Below are 20,422 nucleotides of genomic sequence, written 5' to 3'. Positions count from 1 at the left end.
GGAAAAACTCCCTAGGAAGAAACGTAGAGAGGAACCAGACTCTGTTATTCAATGCATTTAAGGCTAATAGCAGAAGTCCAAATTCAATGTTTCAAATATATATATATATATAATACCTACAGGTATCGTCCCCCACAAATGTCAAAATCGGGCAAGTGGTGTTTGAGATATCGCATGTGACTAACGTACATACAGTTGATTACTATAGCGCCCCCTTGGGTAAATCAGTGTAATTTTGCAAATGCTGGATCTCTATGGCAAGGCTATCAGTCACACGAGCTGACAAAAATCGGCCAGTGTTGACTGAGATATCTCATGGGTTAGCTAGACTTATGTCCTGAGCAAATGTGCCAAATTTCCTCACTCCGAGTCAAACAGATCAAGAGATATAACATGTGCCTGTAATGGCGCCACCGTGTGGTCGATATGAGTCTTGACAGTGTTTGTGTTCTTGCACACGAGTCTTGACAGTGATTACGAAAATGTGTACAACATTTTTTTTAAATACAAATATCCTTGACTGATTTATATGCATTTATGTGCCAAACCACACCCACGTGAATGTTTACTGGTCATGTTGTTTCTGGTACTAGTTTTAAAATTATTGCGTCGAGAGACATTTTTCCATTGATGCCACATATCAAGTTTCATCATTTCAGTCATTCGGTGCCAGAAGAGCTGCGTTTTAAGTGTTTTTCACAAAATTCTAAATGGCGGAGAATCCATCATGGCGGACCTTGTGTCCCTGAGGCAAATTTGTTCCTTGTGGGGAGAAGGACCTGTTTCGAATTTCATGACTTCAGATCAAAACGGGGTGAGGAGCATGACCTTTCAAATCTCATTTTATAGCACCACCATCTGGTCAATCAGTATAATTTTGCAAATGCCGGATCTCTATGGCAAGACACATCATTCACCCAAGTTGTCAAAATCGGGCCAGTGAGGTCTGAGATATCGCGTGTGACGAACGTACTTACGGACAGAGACAGACCCACAGTCCACTACCCGATTTCATCGTGGGGGACAACAATCATAATCAACTCAGTCCTCACCGTGCCGACAGACTGCCCATGCCGAGCTTCTTGGCCACGCCCTGTAAGGTCTTGACCGGGTTGACTCTTCCTCCCTCTCCAGCTCCAGCCTTGCCTCCCTTGCCTTTTTTCCCAGGCTTGGTACCCTTGCTTTTGGGCTTGTCTCCGTCCCCTCGAGCCGAGGGGGTCAGCGAGCGGTACACTTCCAGGGCGGAGCGGTCCCTCAAGTTGCCCTCATGGAAGCCCAGGTCCTGCAGGCTGCTGATCAGCTGCTCCTGCTCCGGGTCTGGGCCCTGTTGATTCTGGTTCTGGCCGAAGACTCGAGGGCAGTGGCCCTGCACCAGCAGATCACAGGAATCCGTATAGATGAACTTCAGGACGTGCTCCAGCATCTCAGGGCTCACCGTCTCCACCACCAGCAGATCACAGCACACCGCATCCTCGCTCCTCCTCACCTCCCAGTCTCCCTCCTCCCCGTCCAGCACCAGCTGCTTCCTGAAGAACTCAGATCTCATGGACAGGAGGTACTTGTGGGCGGGGAAGGTGCGGTCTCCGCTTTGCAGGGTCACGTCGTGAATACTATCCGTCTCGTCCGCTTCCTCCAGCAGGCTCTGGAAGTGTTGGGAGAAGGAGGAGGGAGACACGCTGGGAATCTCATACAGGCTGGGCGGGGGAAGGAGAGAAATCAGCCATTTTGTTCACTAGGCACGAAATGCTCCAAAATTGAGTTAGTACATCCCTGTTTATGTGAATTTACCCAACAAACACTTCTTGTCCATTTCAAAACCTTTTGTTACAGTGTGGCCTAATGAAGACGATATAGTTCAAACGTTTTAAAGGAGCGACAACACACAGAGAGGAACAGTACCTGGTTTTGGGGTCCGACTGCAGCACTCCAAAGTTGCGTCCCTTGGAGTCCATGGTGATGCTGACCGCACGGTGGACGTAGGGGAGCTTCTCCAAGCGGATTCGCTCGTACACAGTTCCACCCTCAGGGTAACCACACACCTCCACACTCCCATCTAAAGCACACAAGGGAGAAATACTTTAGAATCACTGCATTGCAATTTGACTAACTTAATTCCCAATGATTAAAATACAAAACATTTCAGATTTATCTTGGATGATACACATCATGAAGTACAGAGAAATAGTAAACAAGATTACTTTTGAATCTAAGTCTTGTTTACCATTTCTCCATGAAGTTTATCATCCACCATACATGTAAAAGAGGAAAGTGTGAAATAATACTGGTAGTACTCAGAAGTATCATTATGTCATCGCTGAGCTATGAGAGTAAACAATTTTCTCATCTCACCTTTCTTCTCCACGCTCTTCCTGTACTCTCCGTGCCACTGTCCGCTGAAGCCCTCCCCTTCCTGTGTGACAAACATCATGTTGTTCCTGCTCAGGGCAATGTCCGACATGAACACCTGGCGCCCGTACACCCACCTGCATTGTCTCACCGAACCACCCACTGAACGCCAGCAGAACACCTGATGGAGAGAGAGAAATCAATTGAATACAACATTAATAATCCAGAGGGACAATTAGAAAGGCATTGTCAGTGAGTGGCGACAACAAATACATTGAATAACCATAAAAGACCATACAGGTCAACACATGTCATCATCCAAACTTCATAACATCCACACACAGAAAAAAATAAGTGAGAAAGACTGGGATAAGATGATCAATGACTCAAATACATCAGCTAGAGAAGCAATCATATGGAGTGAACATTAAGAAACCACCAACAAATGACTGTAGCTAGGCACTACTAAGTATTTGGTATTTTTCCAATGTATCGGACCCAGCTGGTCCTTACCCGCCCAGCTTCATCCAGGGCCAGGATGGCCACCTTCTCTCCACCTCCCTCGTTCAGGACCTGGGGGTCCACACGATGGTCCAGGCTGCCTCCGCTCACAAGGACCTTCCGGATGTTCAGTTGTCTGAAAGAGAGGCATCAACTATGAGTTGACAGAGAGCGAGTGACTGAGTAAAATGATTACATATCTCACGCTCTCCCTCTCCTGTTAACCCATAAGAGTCTAAACTGAAGATCTCGTACAACGCTGTGTACTACTCCCTTCACAGAACAGCGCGAACTGGCTCTAACCAGAATAGAAAGAGTGGAAGACCCTGGTGCACAACTGAGCAAGAGGATGAGTACATTAGAGTATCTAGTTTGAGAAACAGATGCCTCACAAGTCCTCAACTGGCAGCTGAATTAAATTGTACCCGCAAAACACCATTCTCAACGTCAACAGTGAAGATGCAACTCCGGGATGCTGGCCTTCTAGGCAGAGTTGCAAAGAAAAAGCTATATATCAGACTGGCCAATAAAAATAAAAGATTAAGATGAGCAAAAGAACACAGACACTGGACAGAGGAACTCTACATAGAAGGCCAACATCCCGGAGTCGCCTCTTCACTGTTGACGTTGAGACTGGTGTTTTGCGGGTACTATTTAATGAAGCTGCCAGTTGAGGACTTGTGAGGCATTCGTTTCTCAAACTAGACACTCTAATGTACTTGTCCTCTTGCTCAGTTGGGCATCAGGGCCTCCCACTCCTCTTTCTAATCTGGTTAGAGCCAGTTTGCGCTGTTCTGTGAAAGGAGTAGTACACATGCATTGTACGAGATCTTCAGTTTCTTGGCAATTCTCACATGGAATAGCCTTCATTTCTCAGAACAAGAATAGACTGATGAGTTTCAGAATAAAGTGCTTTGTTTCTGGCCTTTTTGAGCCTGTAATCGAACCCACAAATGCTGATGCTCCAGATACTCAACAAGTGTAAGAAGGCCAGTTTTATTGCTTCTTTTTCTGCTGTGCTAACATAATTGCAAAAGAGTTTTCTAATGCTCAATTAGCCTTTTAAAATGATCAACTTAGATTAGCTAACACAACGTGCCATTGGAACACAGGAGTGATGGTTGCTGATAATGGGCCTCTGTACACCTATGTAGACATTCCATTAATTTCTTTTAACGCCGTTTCTAGTTACAATAGTCATTTACAACATTAATGTCCACACTGCATTTCTGATCAATGTGATGTTATTTTAATGGACAAACATTTGATTTTCTTTAAAAAACAAGGACATTTCTAAGCGACCCCAAACTTTTTAGCAGTAGTATATGTGTTCATGAGTCTCACCTTTACACAGAGGGGTCATATTAGTATGTAGCCCAAACTGTTCTGCCACTACAGACAGACGTTTTGGAGACTGGCTATACCGACTTCAGACGAGTCCCAAGACACTTGTGGGGGTCGTAGAGGAAACACTATCGTGTTCGTGAGAGTAATCTTTCCATAGAGTGGACATAATATTTTGTAGGCCAAACTGGTCAGATGATCCAGACGATTTTGTGATTAGACTGATTTTCGGGATGTCGCATGGTCTGACAAACACTGCTCAAGGTCTGTAACCTTTCACCGCAAATGCGGAAGTGTTAAATAGGCAGATGCAGTGGATTGAGACGCATCCAATGCAAAACAGATATCTCTAGCTTAAACTGACATTATGGGGATTTTTGTATTATGCTAATTAGATGGACCTTAGGTTAACGTCATCTCTCTCCATCATAAAGAAAAATGTAATTTGGAATTCAGTCAATTCAGGAGGTAAATTTAAATTTGTATCCCAATTCTCCTCAATGAGAAATTGGAATTGCGGTTTACTTCCTGAGATGACCGAAATGGAATTGACATCAACCCTGGTAGTCACTTCTCCACTATCGATGTAGTCACCTGGATGCCAACTTCTTGCACTGATAGTTAGCCAGCAAGTAGACATCTCCTTTCTCTGTCACCACCAACGTTGCCCCATTACTGGCCACTGCCATGGCGATGGTGACGTCCTTGTGGTAGAGGGCGGACACCTGGCGAGGCGCGGTCACACACCTCTCCCCGTTGGGGTCCATCAGGTAGCCTAGATGTCAAAAGTCAATCATCACCATGTATAATGATAGGGGAATAATAGAGCATATCATTATAGTTGCCTTGGCTTAGCTTCAAGGGCATTGGACACCAATGTTTTGCTATGGTGTGCCAGTCATAATGACTTACCCAGCTGCCCTCCATTCAGTCCCACTGTGTAGACAGCCTCCCTGGTCCACAGCACTGTGTGGAATCTCCCTGCTGCTACACCAATCACAGTCCTGCCTTTAAGGTTCTTGGAGAATACCTGCATCCCATTGGTCAAGACCAATGTCAGTCAACAACCAATCCAAACTGTAATTCAGCATACCACACATTCAAGTGTCTGCTCTATGTACATGTTAGTCTTATGATGGGGGCCAGGGGCAGTGAGTGGCACGTTCATAAATCATTAATATAAAACACTTTGTCAATGTGATTTCAGCATTTACATAAGTTTAAGTTGATTGAAAAGGAGAACAAACAATTTATGCAGTAAGTATTCTTGCATTGATTATGTTTATGCAATTGTCATAATAAAATGAGACCCCAGGAGTTTTTCCTTAGCTTGTCCTACTCCGGTCACATGGTAAGGGGAAACTCCCCATCTAGCTGCCTAGCTATGATGGCCAGGTGCTCTCTTACCTGTTTGGGCAGGTGGCTAGAGGCGGGCGGGGGAGCCAGGCCCAGCTGGTGGAAGGTGTTGAGGCCGAAGGTGTAGACATAGCCCTCCTCGGTCAGCACCACTGTGTGATCCTTGGCTGCAGCCACCTGGGAGCAGTGATGGGACAGGAGCCCCTCCACCATCCGAGGAACCTGACAGATGAAATGCACATGAGCCCAAAATCCACAGCCCTATTTGACTTTTTAAATATATCAAATACTTTGAGCGTTTGCTTGAGCCTGCTCTGGAGTACCTTCAAAATGGAGCAATATTGAAGTTTACACTTTTGGAACTATTCCATTGTGCCAGATAAGCTCAAACATTTCAAAAACTATTTGACCCCAGGTTAACAAAATGATGTTATAGAGAGAGGCGGCGGCAACTAAACCCCAGGTACACTCAGGGTGGAGTGGTTACAGCTAACCAAGCTAGAAGCATGTGAACACAGTTAGACAGCCATACAGCAGGTAGCCTAGCAGTTAAGAGCGCTGGTCCAGTAACCGAAAGGTTGCTGGTTCGAATCACCGAGCCAACTATGACAGATTTTGCACTATGTGCCCTTGAGAAAGGCACTTAACCCTAATTGCTCCAGGGTCGCCGTCAATAATGGCTGATCCCTGGTCATGACTCCCTCTCGAAGGGTGTCTCAGGGGGGAGTAGGATATGCAAAATACACATTTCCAATTCACACGTGTAGAATATACATGTGAAAAAGGACAAATGTAAGCACCAACCTAATTATTATAACACAGGCCAAACAGTCGGAGTAGGTCATAGGTCAAGCATTTCACTACACCCGCAATAACATCTGCTAAACACGTGTATGTGACCAATAAATTATGATAGGTCAGATATAATACATCAGAGGTGTGGACTCGAGTCACATGACTTGGACTCAAGTCACAAATATGATGACTTGCAACTCGACTTTGACACCAATGACTCGTGACTTGACTTATGACTCGACCTGACACCCTCCCCAAGCCTAAATATTAAATATGATGCTATTAAAAAAAGTGTGCAGCGCATCAACTCCTCATTTAACGAATTACAGTTTGAATCAGACAGCAGCCAATCAAATTGTGCCAGCTGAGAAAAGGTTGTGCGTGGCAGTGCAGAGGAATGTCAGCGGATGAATTCAGATGGAGCCCTTGGAAAGATGATACCCCAAAATATTATTTTCGGATATAAAGACGACGCTGTATCAACAAAAAATGGATTACAGACGGAGGCGCTACAATTTCCAACTTTGTTTGACATTTGAAGCAGCACAAAGAACGGTAATTTAGCCGACAGCTATATATTTTATAACTTTACTAGCGTATCATGTAGGCTTGTGTAACGTTAAATCAATGAGCCTCCACACAGTCAGTCAGTCAGTCAGTGCGGGAACATTGCACCCAAGATTGAGCTACAACTGGCTAGGCAGTTGGTAACCTAAATCCTGCCTGATGTTACTGCTGTTCCTAAAATAAGGTTGGGCGATTGTGTACAAGCCTACGTCGCCCGATTGCGCCCCATTGTGATCCTCAATAGTCGTACACTATTGGGTGAGGGGTGGTAATAAATAGATATTTTTAAAAGCATTCATGATTTGCGTAAATGTAATATACTAACTATTACTCTTGTTAAAAATATTAAATGGTATTACATTTGGTGAGGAGTACATTATGACTTGTTTAGGACTCGAAACTCAAAGTTAAGGACTTGAGACTTGACACTTAATGGGCTTGACTTGAGACTTGACTGTCTTGACTTGGGACTTGAGTGCTAAGACTTACTTGTGACTTGTAAAACAATGACTTGGTCCTACCTCTGCAAAACAGTGTAGTATTCTCACCAGATATGTCTGTTCGTCCCCGTGTCCCAGCCGACCTCCCTGCCCGTGTCCACAGGTATACACCCGTCCCTTCTGAGACAGGAACACTGAGTGGAACTTACACAGCACCACCTGAGAGGAAAGGAGAAAAAAAAAATGTGGTAATCAATAACGTAGGTCTATTCGGTGAGACAAATTTTGCTCCGTTGTCAAATACTCTTTACAAGAACTCAAAGAAAGGACATCAGCATGTTTGATTGTGCGGGTCTTTCCATTTCCGTGGCCAAAGCCCTCTCATAGTAATAGTCAAATAGTGGTGGTACTATAGCCCGGGGAACAAGTGGAAAAGTAAACATCATTACTAATGCATCACTCCCCTCCAGCTCGCAATAGGGCGAAAGGGATGTTTCCCCGAGTATCACATTGATAACGAGACAGCCCCACACACACAGCCGTGGCTCATTTAATTAAAGCATGTCATACTGGGATAAATATTTAACACTCAGCACCTGCTGAACTGTGAGCAGGAAGCACTGAGGACAAAGGCTCTCTGCCTCCATGTGGGGGGTACCAGTAGGTCGCTGAGAGGTCTTGAAATGGGACCTGCTCCCCACTGAGCAAAGGTCATGAAAATGCACAGGTCGTGAAAATGTGTATAAAATATAGAAGCTAAACAGCAACCTGCCATAGGACAATAATGAAACTTAGAGAAACTCAAAAGTTTGGTCATTACATTTCAATATGACATCTGATATATCTAGAATGTATCTAACCCAAAGACTTTTGTCAAAATCTGTAGTAAACTAGGAATGCGTGCCATCCTATGGCATCATGAGCTGTAGCAGAGCTCTAGAGCTGATGTCATAGGATTGCATTCCCTAGCATAGCTCCCTGTAAAAAGGTCCTTCCTGTCAGAGTCTAAATAACCGCTGGAAAACGGTTCTAACCAGAGTTAGGGTCTACATCTTTACAACATTATATCATAGATCTCTAGAACGTTACCTAAAAAACACAAAGTTACCTTACAAGGTTTCTTCCTCAGACGTCTCAACGCCCTCTATACCAGTGATGGATTCTGGGTTCTAACTCCTAAACTTTGAATAAGGGTAAATTATCAGGTATCATATTGAAATTTTAAGTGATTAGGTTTAGGTCTACACCAAAAGTTACCAATCATGTGGCAGCACTGATAAGGGGAGAGAGCATGGATTAGTGATGAAGGGGGTCGAGGTCAGGTCACGTTAAGGGAGAAGGAAGAGTTTTTTTTGCCCGCGTCACTTAATTTCCTGCCTAACAGAGATGTAGTGTTGAGAGGAGGAGGAGAATCCACCCCAAATTAGGGTACATATACCACCACTATTGTAAACATGTCTGTTCCGCTGTTTGATCCTTTAGGAAGAATAAACTTGGTTTAAGCTTTCATAGTGTCCATCGAGTTCTTACTCTGATAATTAAAACATAACACCAGGGACCATCAACTAGATTAAGCCGCAGCCAGATTTGTTTTTGAGCGGATGATGGCGGCAGGAACATTCAGTTGAAGTCGGAAGTTTACATACACTTATGTTGGTGTCATTAAAACTTGTTTTTCAACCGCTCCACAAATTTCTTGTTAAGAAACTATAGTTTTGGCAAGGCGGTTAGGACATCTACTTTCTGCATAACAAGTCATTTTCCAACAATTGTTTACAGACAGATCATTTCACTGTATCACAATTCCAGTGGGTCAGAAGTTTACATACACTAAGTTGACTGTGCCTTTAAACAGCTTGGAAAATTCCAGAAAATTATGTCATGGCTTTAGAAGCTTCTGATAGGCAAATTGACATCATTTGAGTCAATTGGAGGTGTACCTGTGGATGTATTTCAAGGCCTACCTTCAAACTCAGTGCCTCTTTGCTTGACATCATAGGAAAATCAAAAGAAAACAGCCAAGACCTCAGAAAAAAAAATTGTAGACCTCCACATGTCTGGCTCATCCTTGGGAGGCATTTCTAAACGCCTGAAAGTACCACGATCATCTGTACAAACAATAGTACACAAGTATATAACACCATGGGACCACGCAGCCGTCATACCGCTCAGGAAGGAGACGCGTTCTGTCTCCTAGAGATAAACGTACTTTGGTTTGAAAAGTGCAAATCTGTCCCAGAACAGGACAAAAGGACCTTGTGAAGATGCTGGAGGAAACAGGAACAAAAGTATCTATATCCACAGTAAAACGAGTCCTATATCGACATTACCTGAAAGGCCGCTCAGCAAGGAAGAAGCCACTGCTCCAAAACCGCCATAAAAAAGCCAGACTACGGTTTGTAACTGCACATGGGGACGAAGATCGTACTTTTTGGAGAAATGTCCTCTGGTCTGATGAAACAAAAATATAACTGTTTGCCCATAATGACCATCGTTATGTTTGGAGGAAAAAGGGGGAGGCTTGCAAGCAACAGACACCATCCCAACCGTGAAGCACAGGGGTGGCAGCATCATGTTGTGGGGGTGCTTTGCTGCAGGAGGGACTGGTGCACTTCACAAAATAGATGGCATTTTGAGGAAGGAAAATGATGTGGATATATTGAAGCAACATCTTAAGACATCAGTCAGGAAGTTAAAGCTTGGTCACAAATGGGTCTTCCAAATGGACAATGACCCCAAGCATACTTCCAAAGTTGTGGCAAAATGGCTTAAGGACAACAAAGTCAAGGTATTGGAGTGGCCATCACAAAGCCCTGACCTCAATCCCATAGAAAATTTGTGGGCAAAAACTGAAAAAGCTTGTGCGAGCAAGGAGGCCTACAAACCTGACTCAGTTACACCAGCTCTGTCAGGAGGAATGGGCCAAAATTCACCCAACATATTGTGGGAAGCTTGTGGAACGCTACCCGAAACATTTGACCCAAGTTAAACAATTTAAAATGCTACCAAATACAAATTGAGTGTATGTAAACTTCTGACCCACTGTGAATTTGATGAAATAAAAGCTGAAATAAATAATTTTCTACTATTATTCTGACATTTCACATTCTTAAAATAAAGTGGTGATCCTAACTGACCTAAGACAGGGAATTTTTACAAGGATTAAATGTCAGGAATTGTGAAAAACCGAGTTTAAACGTATTTGGCTAAGGTATATGTAAACTTCCGACTTCAACTGTAATTACAAATCATTTGTAAACTGAAAATTGACCGCAAGACGCCCAAAAATATCCCGTTTGACTAAAACAATAATTTCAAACCTTGCTTAAATTTGGATACGACACATCTCTCTATTATGCTTGGGAATACTTGAAACAGATTTCTTAAATTAAAATCACTTGGAGCTGATTTTCTGGTGTTTTTACAGTCTTTTATGTCCAACAATGAAAATTACATTTTTTTTTTCTCCGTAAACTTGGGGGCCAAATAAAACAAGGGGCCACGAGTTGGGAAACCCTGCTCTATACTAAAGAGAGGAGACAGACTGGGCAGTGACACAGGTGCTGTCTGGTGCCAATAGCTGTAATCACACTAAGAGCCTCCACATGGCCATCACTGACATTGTAGAGCAGACCGCACATAAGGCCAACGTGGGTTAAACCATGCAGAGCTGGGCTAGACAAAGCCAGACACAGAACCCAAGCCCAGTGCACCTGTCCTACTCCTCTCATTCATTCACCCTCTCACTCAGCAGCTCACTCAAAGGAGATTACGACTGATATTTCAATTTCTAAAACCCCAAATCCATAGTGATGGGAGGACAATGATGTCAGTCAGTGTTTCCCCTGTATTCATTTAGGCGCACTGCCTCAAAATTGTTGCAACCACAAAAAAATGAAATAAGGATCAGGGGAAAAAAATACAGCAATGCTAATGATAATTGTCTTCTGGTAGATGGAAAGGCTTTCCCAAAAACCTAATCAATTAAAACGTTAACTAAAAAGTAGCCTCTGCCTACCTGGTAGAATGATTTCATGAATATTTGCATCAATCGAGTGGGCATTTGTTTTGCTAACTCTATCACGTGTGCTACAGAAAAACACAGCTAACTAAACAGTGCTCGGTGCATGTGCGCTTGAATTAAAAGGTAACTACACAAACAAAATGTCTTAGATGTTGCCCAGACTTCAAAAGTAGTCTCCTGATGTGGTTTTAGCATTGTTAATAGAGAGGTTCATAATAGCCAGTTACCATCGCTGTGATTTTACCCCTTATACCGTACACAACCACCCAATAAGAACTTTGTTTCCTAGTTTCTACCCATGCCCGTTGTTCCCGGGAGAGCAGCCTGTTGTCAGGGGAATATCCCAGGAGGGGGTCTGTTTTGCAGGAGGTGCGGGGGGGGGGGCAGGTGACGTGTCTGTTATCCAGGAGACGCAGATGGTACAACCGTGTTTTTACATAAGCATTGTTGTGATGGATCCCCCTGGTGAGCCATATATTGTGGCCAAGTCTATGTGGAGGGAGGAGGCCCCAGGGAACTAGGGTGTTTAAGGTGGGGAAGCCCTATAATGACTCATGTGACTATCTAATGGCTGGTGGCAAACAGAGGCAGAACATCTTCTCCCCTTAAGAGGAACGGAACAGAGCGTAGACTGAAAATAATTCAAGAGAACATTTATTGGATCGGTTTGTTTACCTGTTTGACGTAAACCCCGGTCCGGGCAAACAGATCCACAATCTCCGGGTGATGCCTGCTCTCCTGGTTCCCATGCCCCAGACTGAAATTGGTGTTATTCCCCCAAGTATATACCTCAGTGGGGTCTGAGAGAGAGAAAAATAAAGTTCAAAAATAATGCCTGCCACAGCCAAGACTTCCAACACTATTTTCTACAAGTAGGCAACAACGAATGACAACTGTCTTAAACTACGTGCTTAAAAGAAACATCCACTTTTCACTTTTTATCATGCATAGTCTAAATGAGAGATGGATATGAAATGATAAGCTATCCTCACCAGTCTTTGTAAATACCACGTGTGCTGGTCTGTCCTTTATGGTTAAGTCCAGGACAGAGAGGCCCTCCTTATCCTGGGTGGAGAGAATGCCGCCATGCTGCAACACAGAAGCACCATTCTAGACTAGAGCCACAATATTATTTCCATTTAACTACACCTAGCTGTAGGCCAGTGATGAAGCAAGCAAGAATAGAGTAGCTACAGAACAAAAGTACTGCCAATGGAAGCCATATACATGTCTTCCTCCACATACCAATCATTTACAGTGGCAAGCAAAAGTATGTGAACCCTTTGGAATTACCTGGATTTCTGCATAAATTGGACCAACATTTTTATCTGATCTTCATCTAAGTCACAACAATTTAGAAACAGTGTGCTACAACTAATAACACACAAAATATTGTATTTGTCTTGTCTATATTGAATACATAATTTAAATATTCACAGTGTAGGTTGGGAAAAGTATGTGAACCCCTAGGCTAATGACTTCTCCAAAAGCTAATTGGAGTCAGCTAACCTGGAGTCCAATCAATGAGACAAGATTGGAGATGTTGGTTAGAGCTGCCCTGCCCTATAAAAAAACTCACAAAATGCAGGTTTGCTGTTAACAAGAAGCATTTCCTGATGTGAACCATTCCTCGAACAAAAGAGATCTCAGAAGACCTAAGATTAATAATTGTTGACTTGCACAAACCTGGAAAGGTTTACAAAATGATCTCTAAAAGCTTTGATGTTCGTCAGTCCACGGTAAGACAAATTGTCTATCAATGGAGAAAGTTCAGTACTGTTGCTACTCTCCCTAGGAGTGGCCATCCTGCAAAGATGACTACAAGAGCAGTGCAGAATGCTCAATGAGGTTAAGAAGAATCCTAGAGTGTCAGCTAAAGACTTACAGAAATCTCTGGAACATAATAACATCTCTGTTGACAAGTCTACGATACGTAAAACACTAAACAAAAATGGTGTTCATGGGAGGACACCACGGAAGAAGCCACTGGTGTCCAAAAAAACATTGCTGCACATCTGAAAGAGCACCTGGATGTTCCACAGCGCTACTGGCAAAATATTCTGTGGACAGATGAAACTAAAGTTGAGTTCTTTGGAAGGAACACACAACACTATGTGTGGAGAAAAAAATGGCAAAGGACACCACACCAACATCAAAACCTCATCCCAACTGTAAAGTATGGTGGAGGGAGCATCATGGTTTGGGGCTACTTTGCTGCCTCAGCAAGCTGTCCATGCCCTATCAGACTGAAAAATGAATTCCCAAGTTTATCAAGACATTTTGCAGGAGAACAAAATGCTATCTGTCTGCCAGTTGAAACTCAGAAGTTGGGTGATGCAACAGGACAATGACCCAAAACACACAAAAGAAAATATTTTAAAAAATGGCTTCAACAGAAGCAAATACACCTTCTGGAGTGGCCCAGTCAGAGTCCTGACCTCAACGAATGGAGATGCTGTGGCATGACCTCAAGAGAGCGGTTCAACTAGACATCCCAAGAACATTGCTGAACTGAAACAGTTTTATAAAGAGGAATGGTCCAAAACTCCTGACCGTTGTGCAGGTCAACTACAGAAAACTTTTGGTTGAGGTCATTGCTGCCAAAGGAGGGTCAACCACTTATTAAATCCATGGGTTCACATACTTTTCCCACCCTGCATTGTGAATGTTAACACAGTATGCTCAATAAAGACATGAAAACATATTTTTGTGTGTTATTGGTTTAAGCACACTGTGTTTGTCTATTGTTTGACTTCGATGAAGATCAAATTTGATGACCAATTTATGCAGAAATCTAGGTAATACAAAAGGGTTCACATACTTTTTCTTGCCACTGTATGTAAAGGCCAAAGGAGGCCCAGTCATCTCAACATTAGTTCTGAAACACAGAGGGAGACTCACCTTAACAAGTGACATGAGGCAGTGGATGTGTCCGTAGAAGACGCTGCGGTGCAGGGCGGTCCAGCCAGACTCCTTGTCCTTCACCATGAGGTCAGCGCTCTTCCTCTCCAGCAGCCACTCCAGCAGGGCCCTCTTGCCCAGCGAGGCGGCCAGGTGCAGGGCCGTGCGGCCGAAGGCGTCCCTCAGTGTGGCCGCGTTGTGGCAGTGGGTGTTGAGGAAGGCCTGCAAGCGCCCCTCTGAACCCTGCGTCAGCGCCGCCACCACCTCATCTGCATGCCGCATGGAGCGGCACTTTGGCGTGCAGTCTGGGGTTGCCATCACCACGCTCATCCTGAGTGACTTCTAAACTTTGCTGTGAACTCCCCGCTCTAATGCAGTCACAGAGACCCTGCTCCCCCCCACACTCCCAACTCTAAAACAAACACTGAAACAGCAACCCTTCAGTACAACAAACCCTAAGATAATGCTTTAGGTCAAGTCAGTTTGACTTTGAAACTATAATGTAACTGCTCTCGGAAGAAAATAGAAAAAAGTGGGAGATTGTTTTGGGGTGCTAGAATTGTGCTTGTGTTGAGGTTCCACCGCACCCTAGCAACCCCAGGGCCTTGTTTTAGGTCATCTCAGTCCACCATGTCAACCCAAAGCTCAACACAACCAAATGTGTTTGAAACATACAATGGCATCAGGAATTCATTAAATAAACGTCTATAACTACTATACTTACATAAAATACAAATATACTAGAAATATTTCTTAAAAATACTTTCTCCTTTAAAATTTTTTTTAATTTTTTTAAATACAATATTTTACAAAGGGCAACAAGTTCATTAACCCTCCAGAAAGTCTCTTCAAATAGTCCATCCAAATTGAGGGGAAAGGCCCCCTTTCCCCCCCAACACACACAAAACCCTTCTCAAAACTCCATAATTGTATTAGGAACCTGGGGAAGAAAGTGTGGACACAGTCATTAGTTGTAAAACACTGGAAGTACATGCAAGGCAGAGAAAACAACTGGATTCATAGCTACACAACATAAACCTGGCATGTACTAAATTTGTCCACAACGCCACAGAACAGGCTTATTCAAAGCGCCAAGAACAAATACATGCTCTGGAAAATCCAACATACCAAACTTGCTCTTTAACTGTACTATGTTACATAGATTAAACGGTTAAAACCTAGCAAGCAATGTTGAAAGGTCAACAGAGGTCAAAGTACAGTTCAGCACCCCAGATATGCAGAGACAACCAGCAAGGATCAATTGACTTGACCCTACTATGCCTATAATAGTTGCCCAGCTAGGCTGTCTATTGACTCCAGGCCAAAAATACTGCACAAACGTTTTAGTAACACGACAATAAACAAGGGGATCAAAACAGGAACATGCAACTGCAACAGTTTTCCACTGACTGTTTCCACATCATGCACAGTTTGGAGTTGTGAAAGTGAAAAACATGAGTATAATAAAAAAGGTATTTAAATAAAGATGCATTGGTCTACAAAATACCTGTCAGATGTATGGTGTGCATTAAATGTCCACAGTGTAGTGAACATAGCTAACATATCTTGATTAGCTAAGTTACTAGCAGATACAGTCGATGCTGCTTCCATCTACCCTACTTGCTAAGTTACTTAGTTGGCTAACTAACAAACATAGTTATCCTAACGTTAAGTCTCTTAAGGAGAACAGCAGACAATAGGCCTCCATTATTTTTTATTCACTGGGCTGCTAGTTACAATGTAATCCAGTGGTATTGCAACTAGATATATACATCTACACCAACATTTTTCACCATGATTTAACAGTTTCCTGAATCGTTCATTCTCTAAATCATGGCTAGTTACCTGGTACATTGATAGCTAGCTAGCATTTGAACTTGGAAAGCTGAAAATTAGCTACAAACCATTAACATACTGGACAATCTCTCAAATACTTTAATCTAAATAAAACTTGTTATATACGGCACGGGTGACAATGTAGTTGGTTGTTACTCTGATATGACCATCGAGGTCTGAATGACGTTACTGACGTGGTGATGTTTAGTTAGATTAGCTATGCTAGCGAGTTGCAGTGAAAATAGATTGCCACGATCACATTTCACTTTCTCACCTGTCGCTAGATGAAGACGAAAGTGGTTATGAAGCTTGCTCCAATGATACACATCCACTGTGTCATCGTTTCAAAAATATACATCGCTAAATGTTCCTATTAAACCTGGATATTTGGGCAAAACAGATGCTATTCCACAGTTAAGTAAGGTTCCAAAAAAGGAGGAAGGCTGGGCAACACGGAGACTTCTGATTGGTTGAGAGATCTTGCAATCCCGTTTTCAATTGGACGGTTTCACTATAATCGCTTTAGATTACCATACGAAAGTCTGGTCAAACCTCCGTGGTCTGGTTGCATTTGTCAATGTGGAGTTGATTAAGCACTTTATATTGAAAACCTGGCACAGGTACTAAATGACTGCATTAAAAATATGAACACCGATATGTGCACCAGTCACAGGAGAACGTATATCTTCTAGCCACATATGTAAATCCCTGATAGCGCCCTCCCTCTGTCACAGATGATTGGCACACTGTCAAAATAATTCCTCTCGATGATTGACGTCACTGCTTGGAGAAATAGGCTGTCTTTTAATAAACGAAAAGTGACACATCCTCTAAGTTATGAGCTGGGAGTAGACTAATTACATCATGTATTGGTTGTTTAATCAACACAATATGTTTTTGCATGAAGGTTCCTGCATGAAGGTTCCTGAAAAGGAAAAATGATTTCACCTCCACATCTCTTAGTTTCAAATGATGGTCACGTGGGCTCCAGTTAAGAATAGATAAGGGGTCAAGGTTGGAGCTAGGGTTAGACATTGGGTTCACACCAGGGCTTGACACACAATTACATATTGATGAGTCTTTCCTTCTCTAGTCACACATTTACTTTTTTTGCTACAATAGCAGCATTATTCTTCTTAATCCTAGGAGAACAATTCTGCTGCTGACTAAGATCAGGAGGCCAGTCATTAGAAACCACCACTAATGAGGAAAGAGTGCAGTCAGAAAGACTTTGGTACATACTTTGGTAAAACTTTAAATTAGGTTATTCTTCAAAACATATGCCTGTGTAGTTATGAAGAGTTTCAATTGAAAACACTATATATCCATTTTCAGAAATGTTGGTAAATACGCTTTTTTAGTTTAAAGAACGAAGGAAGGAGATTGGTGTGTTTTTTCACCATCTAATCATGGCATGGGGTTGTTTTAATGACAGGCATGTATTTGTTTGAAACCTATCACTAGATTTTATTTCATGGAGACAAACATTTTGTTGCAAAACGAGATACAATACATGCCCAAAAGTATGTGGACAACCCTTCAAATTAGTGGATTTGGCTATTTCAGCCATACCCGTTGCTATTTCAGCCATACCCGAATCACGCTTCACCACCTGGCAGTCTGACGGACGAATCTGGGTATCCGGGGGTATCATCGGACGGGGCCACAGTGTCTCCTGACCCCTCCTGTCTCAGCCTCCAGTATTTATGCTGCAGTAGTTTATGTGTCGGGGGGGCTAGGGTCAGTCTGTTACATCTGGAGTATTTCTCGTCTTATCCGGTGTCCTGTGTGAATTTAAATATGCTCTCTCTAAATTCTCTCTTTCTCTCTTTCTTTCTCTCTCTCAGAGGACCTGAGCCCTAGGACCATGCCTCAGGACTACCTGGCATGATGACTCCTTGCTGTCCCCAGTCCACCTGGCCGTGCTGCTGCTCCAGTTTCAACTGTTCTGCCTGCGGCTATGGAACCCTGACCTGTTCACCGGACGTGCTACCTGTCCCAGACCTGCTGTTTTCAACTCTCTAGAGACAGCAGGAGCGGTAGAGGTACTCTCAAAGATCGGCTATGAAAAAGCCAACTGACATTTACTCATGAGTTGCTGACTTGTTGCACACTCGACAACTACTATGATTATTATTATTTGACCATGCTGGTCATTTATGAACATTTGAACATCTTGGCCATGTTCTGTTATAATCTCCACCCGGCACAGCCAGAAGAGGACTGGCCACCCCTCATAGCCTGGTTCCTCTCAAGGTTTCTTCCTAGGTTTTGGCCTTTCTAGGGAGTTTTTCCTAGCCACCGTGCTTCTACACCTGCATTGCTTGCTGTTTGGGGTTTTAGGCTGGGTTTCTGTACAGCACTTTGAGATATCAGCTGATGTAAGAAGGGCTATATAAATACATATGATTTGATATGATTTGATGTAGTGTTATGTTTGCCTCACTCTGAGAAACAAAGTTGCACTACAAAGTTTTACACAGTTAAATGTGACACATAATTACATTTTAATAAAGAACTGTACAAATGTATTTGTGACTTAAATATTAAGAAAATAGGCCTATATTTAACCGTCATATGAGATCTGGGCTCTGGTCAAAAGTAGTGTACAATACAGGGAATAGGGTGCTATTTGGGACGAGACCAACTAAACGCTATAGCATGAGGCTGGATTTATTATGGGTAGAATTTATATGTTAAATATACAGGATACTTCTATTCCAGCTAAACAATGGGATATATATATATATATATATATATATATATATAGCGTTTTGCAGAAGAAAAATAACATTTTAATACACATCTAAAATCTACGAATTAAAAATCTGAGAACAGTAATATTTTACACACACACAAAGGTACCCATAAACATATATTTCTGATGAAAAAAAAAAACGTGAAAAATTGGTGGATATACCATTTTGGAAATAAACTATTTTTATGCTGCTCTCCTTTATTTAGACCAGATTAAGTTCTTAACTTTTGGTACAGGAAGATCTGGTGAGCAGCAGTTCAACTATTTTACAAGGGGATAAGTTTATCTTATGTAATTACAAAAACATTACATTTGATCAATAAAAGTTATGTTAATAGGTTTTTATCAATTAACATTTTAATAGAATGTTGTTACTAGAGTAATTACAGTGCAGGTAGCCTAACGGTTAAGAGCGTTGGGCCAGTAACCAAAAGGTCACTGGTTTGAATCCCTGAGCCGACAAGGTGAAAAATGTGTTGATGTGCCCTTGAGCAAGGCACTTAACCCATATTGCTCCAGTAAGTCGCTCTGGATAAGAGTGTCTGCTAAATGACGTAAATGTAACTACATGTATAAGAGCATGAATTTTACTGTGTAAACCTATGTACTATCTCGCTCTCAATCACACACACACACACACACACACACACACACACACACACACACACACACACAGCAGTGCTTGGTTTCTCTCCACCCCAGAACTTCATCAGTGTTATGCCCTGGACCCTTTGTGCTCCTCATCAATCAATTAGGATTATATATTGGCTGTTAACTAATATAAATTAATGATAACTGTCTAAAATGACACATGGCCGCGAGAAGATGTTCTGGGTTGGGGGTGCTGTCGGGTGAGGGGGATCTAGTTCACTAATTTTGTGGAACCAAAAAAATAGTCATATTTTATTTATTATTATATATTTTTTATTTATCTGCAGCATCCTCAGAACCCCTACTTCCCACTGCTGGCTATGCTCACATTTTACTGCTGGCTATTCAAAAAAGTGCAGCCCAGTAGGCTATAGTACATTAAACCACCCACATTATGCACTATCTTTTGATTGTCATTCCCCTCTAAAAGCACATAATAGCCTACATTAAGTGAGGAAGTGCATTACACAACCAAAGTGATGGATTTTCACTTGACAATAATCATTCAATTGAATCATAAAGTCTGAGACTAATGGGTTCTTGTGTTCTGAGGTTTAAAATTGCATTCCCTTAGCTCTCCAGCACATTGGCTGAGTGGCCCAGATATCTACAATGTATCTGAGATGTAACTAATGATATTAAATCATATGCAATACTTGTTTACAGTTTCCAATAATTGAGTATAGTTGATGATGTGTTTGATTTTGGATCGAAAACCTTTCATTAGATCAAACTAGGCTACTTCTGCTATGAAGCGGTGTTTTTTTTGGTGCACACCCATAGCATTTTCTTGACCATTAGGGAAATGCCCAATAGAGACTGCAAATATTGTGATTGTATATACATTTAAATAAATAAAGGAAACAAGAAATGTGAGCAATAATAAGGATATATAACAAATAT

General features: G+C 42.4%; 1 protein-coding gene across 1 annotated transcript in view; it reads right to left on the bottom strand.

Moving 5' to 3' along the window:
- Window positions 1-16,748, bottom strand: part of LOC106605044 (inhibitor of Bruton tyrosine kinase) — a 31,557-nt gene extending 14,809 nt beyond the window's left edge. The window contains exons 1-12 of the mRNA XM_014200284.2: window positions 16,385-16,748; window positions 14,275-15,214; window positions 12,366-12,462; window positions 12,049-12,173; window positions 7,458-7,568; window positions 5,599-5,769; window positions 5,104-5,221; window positions 4,786-4,966; window positions 2,860-2,983; window positions 2,350-2,527; window positions 1,900-2,053; window positions 1,053-1,694 (exon numbers count right to left, since the gene is read on the bottom strand). Coding sequence (XP_014055759.2) covers window positions 1,053-1,694; window positions 1,900-2,053; window positions 2,350-2,527; window positions 2,860-2,983; window positions 4,786-4,966; window positions 5,104-5,221; window positions 5,599-5,769; window positions 7,458-7,568; window positions 12,049-12,173; window positions 12,366-12,462; window positions 14,275-14,604 — 2,231 coding nt within the window. The 5' untranslated portion in view covers window positions 14,605-15,214; window positions 16,385-16,748. The remainder of the gene's footprint in view (window positions 1-1,052; window positions 1,695-1,899; window positions 2,054-2,349; window positions 2,528-2,859; window positions 2,984-4,785; window positions 4,967-5,103; window positions 5,222-5,598; window positions 5,770-7,457; window positions 7,569-12,048; window positions 12,174-12,365; window positions 12,463-14,274; window positions 15,215-16,384) is intronic.
- Window positions 16,749-20,422: the final 3,674 nt, after the last annotated feature.

The sequence above is a fragment of the Salmo salar genome, chromosome ssa05 (genome assembly GCF_905237065.1).
Source record: "Salmo salar chromosome ssa05, Ssal_v3.1, whole genome shotgun sequence".
NCBI lineage: Eukaryota > Metazoa > Chordata > Actinopteri > Salmoniformes > Salmonidae > Salmo > Salmo salar.
The sequence above is the reverse complement of the archived record's forward strand: the minus strand, read 5'-3'. Positions and strand labels throughout refer to the sequence as shown.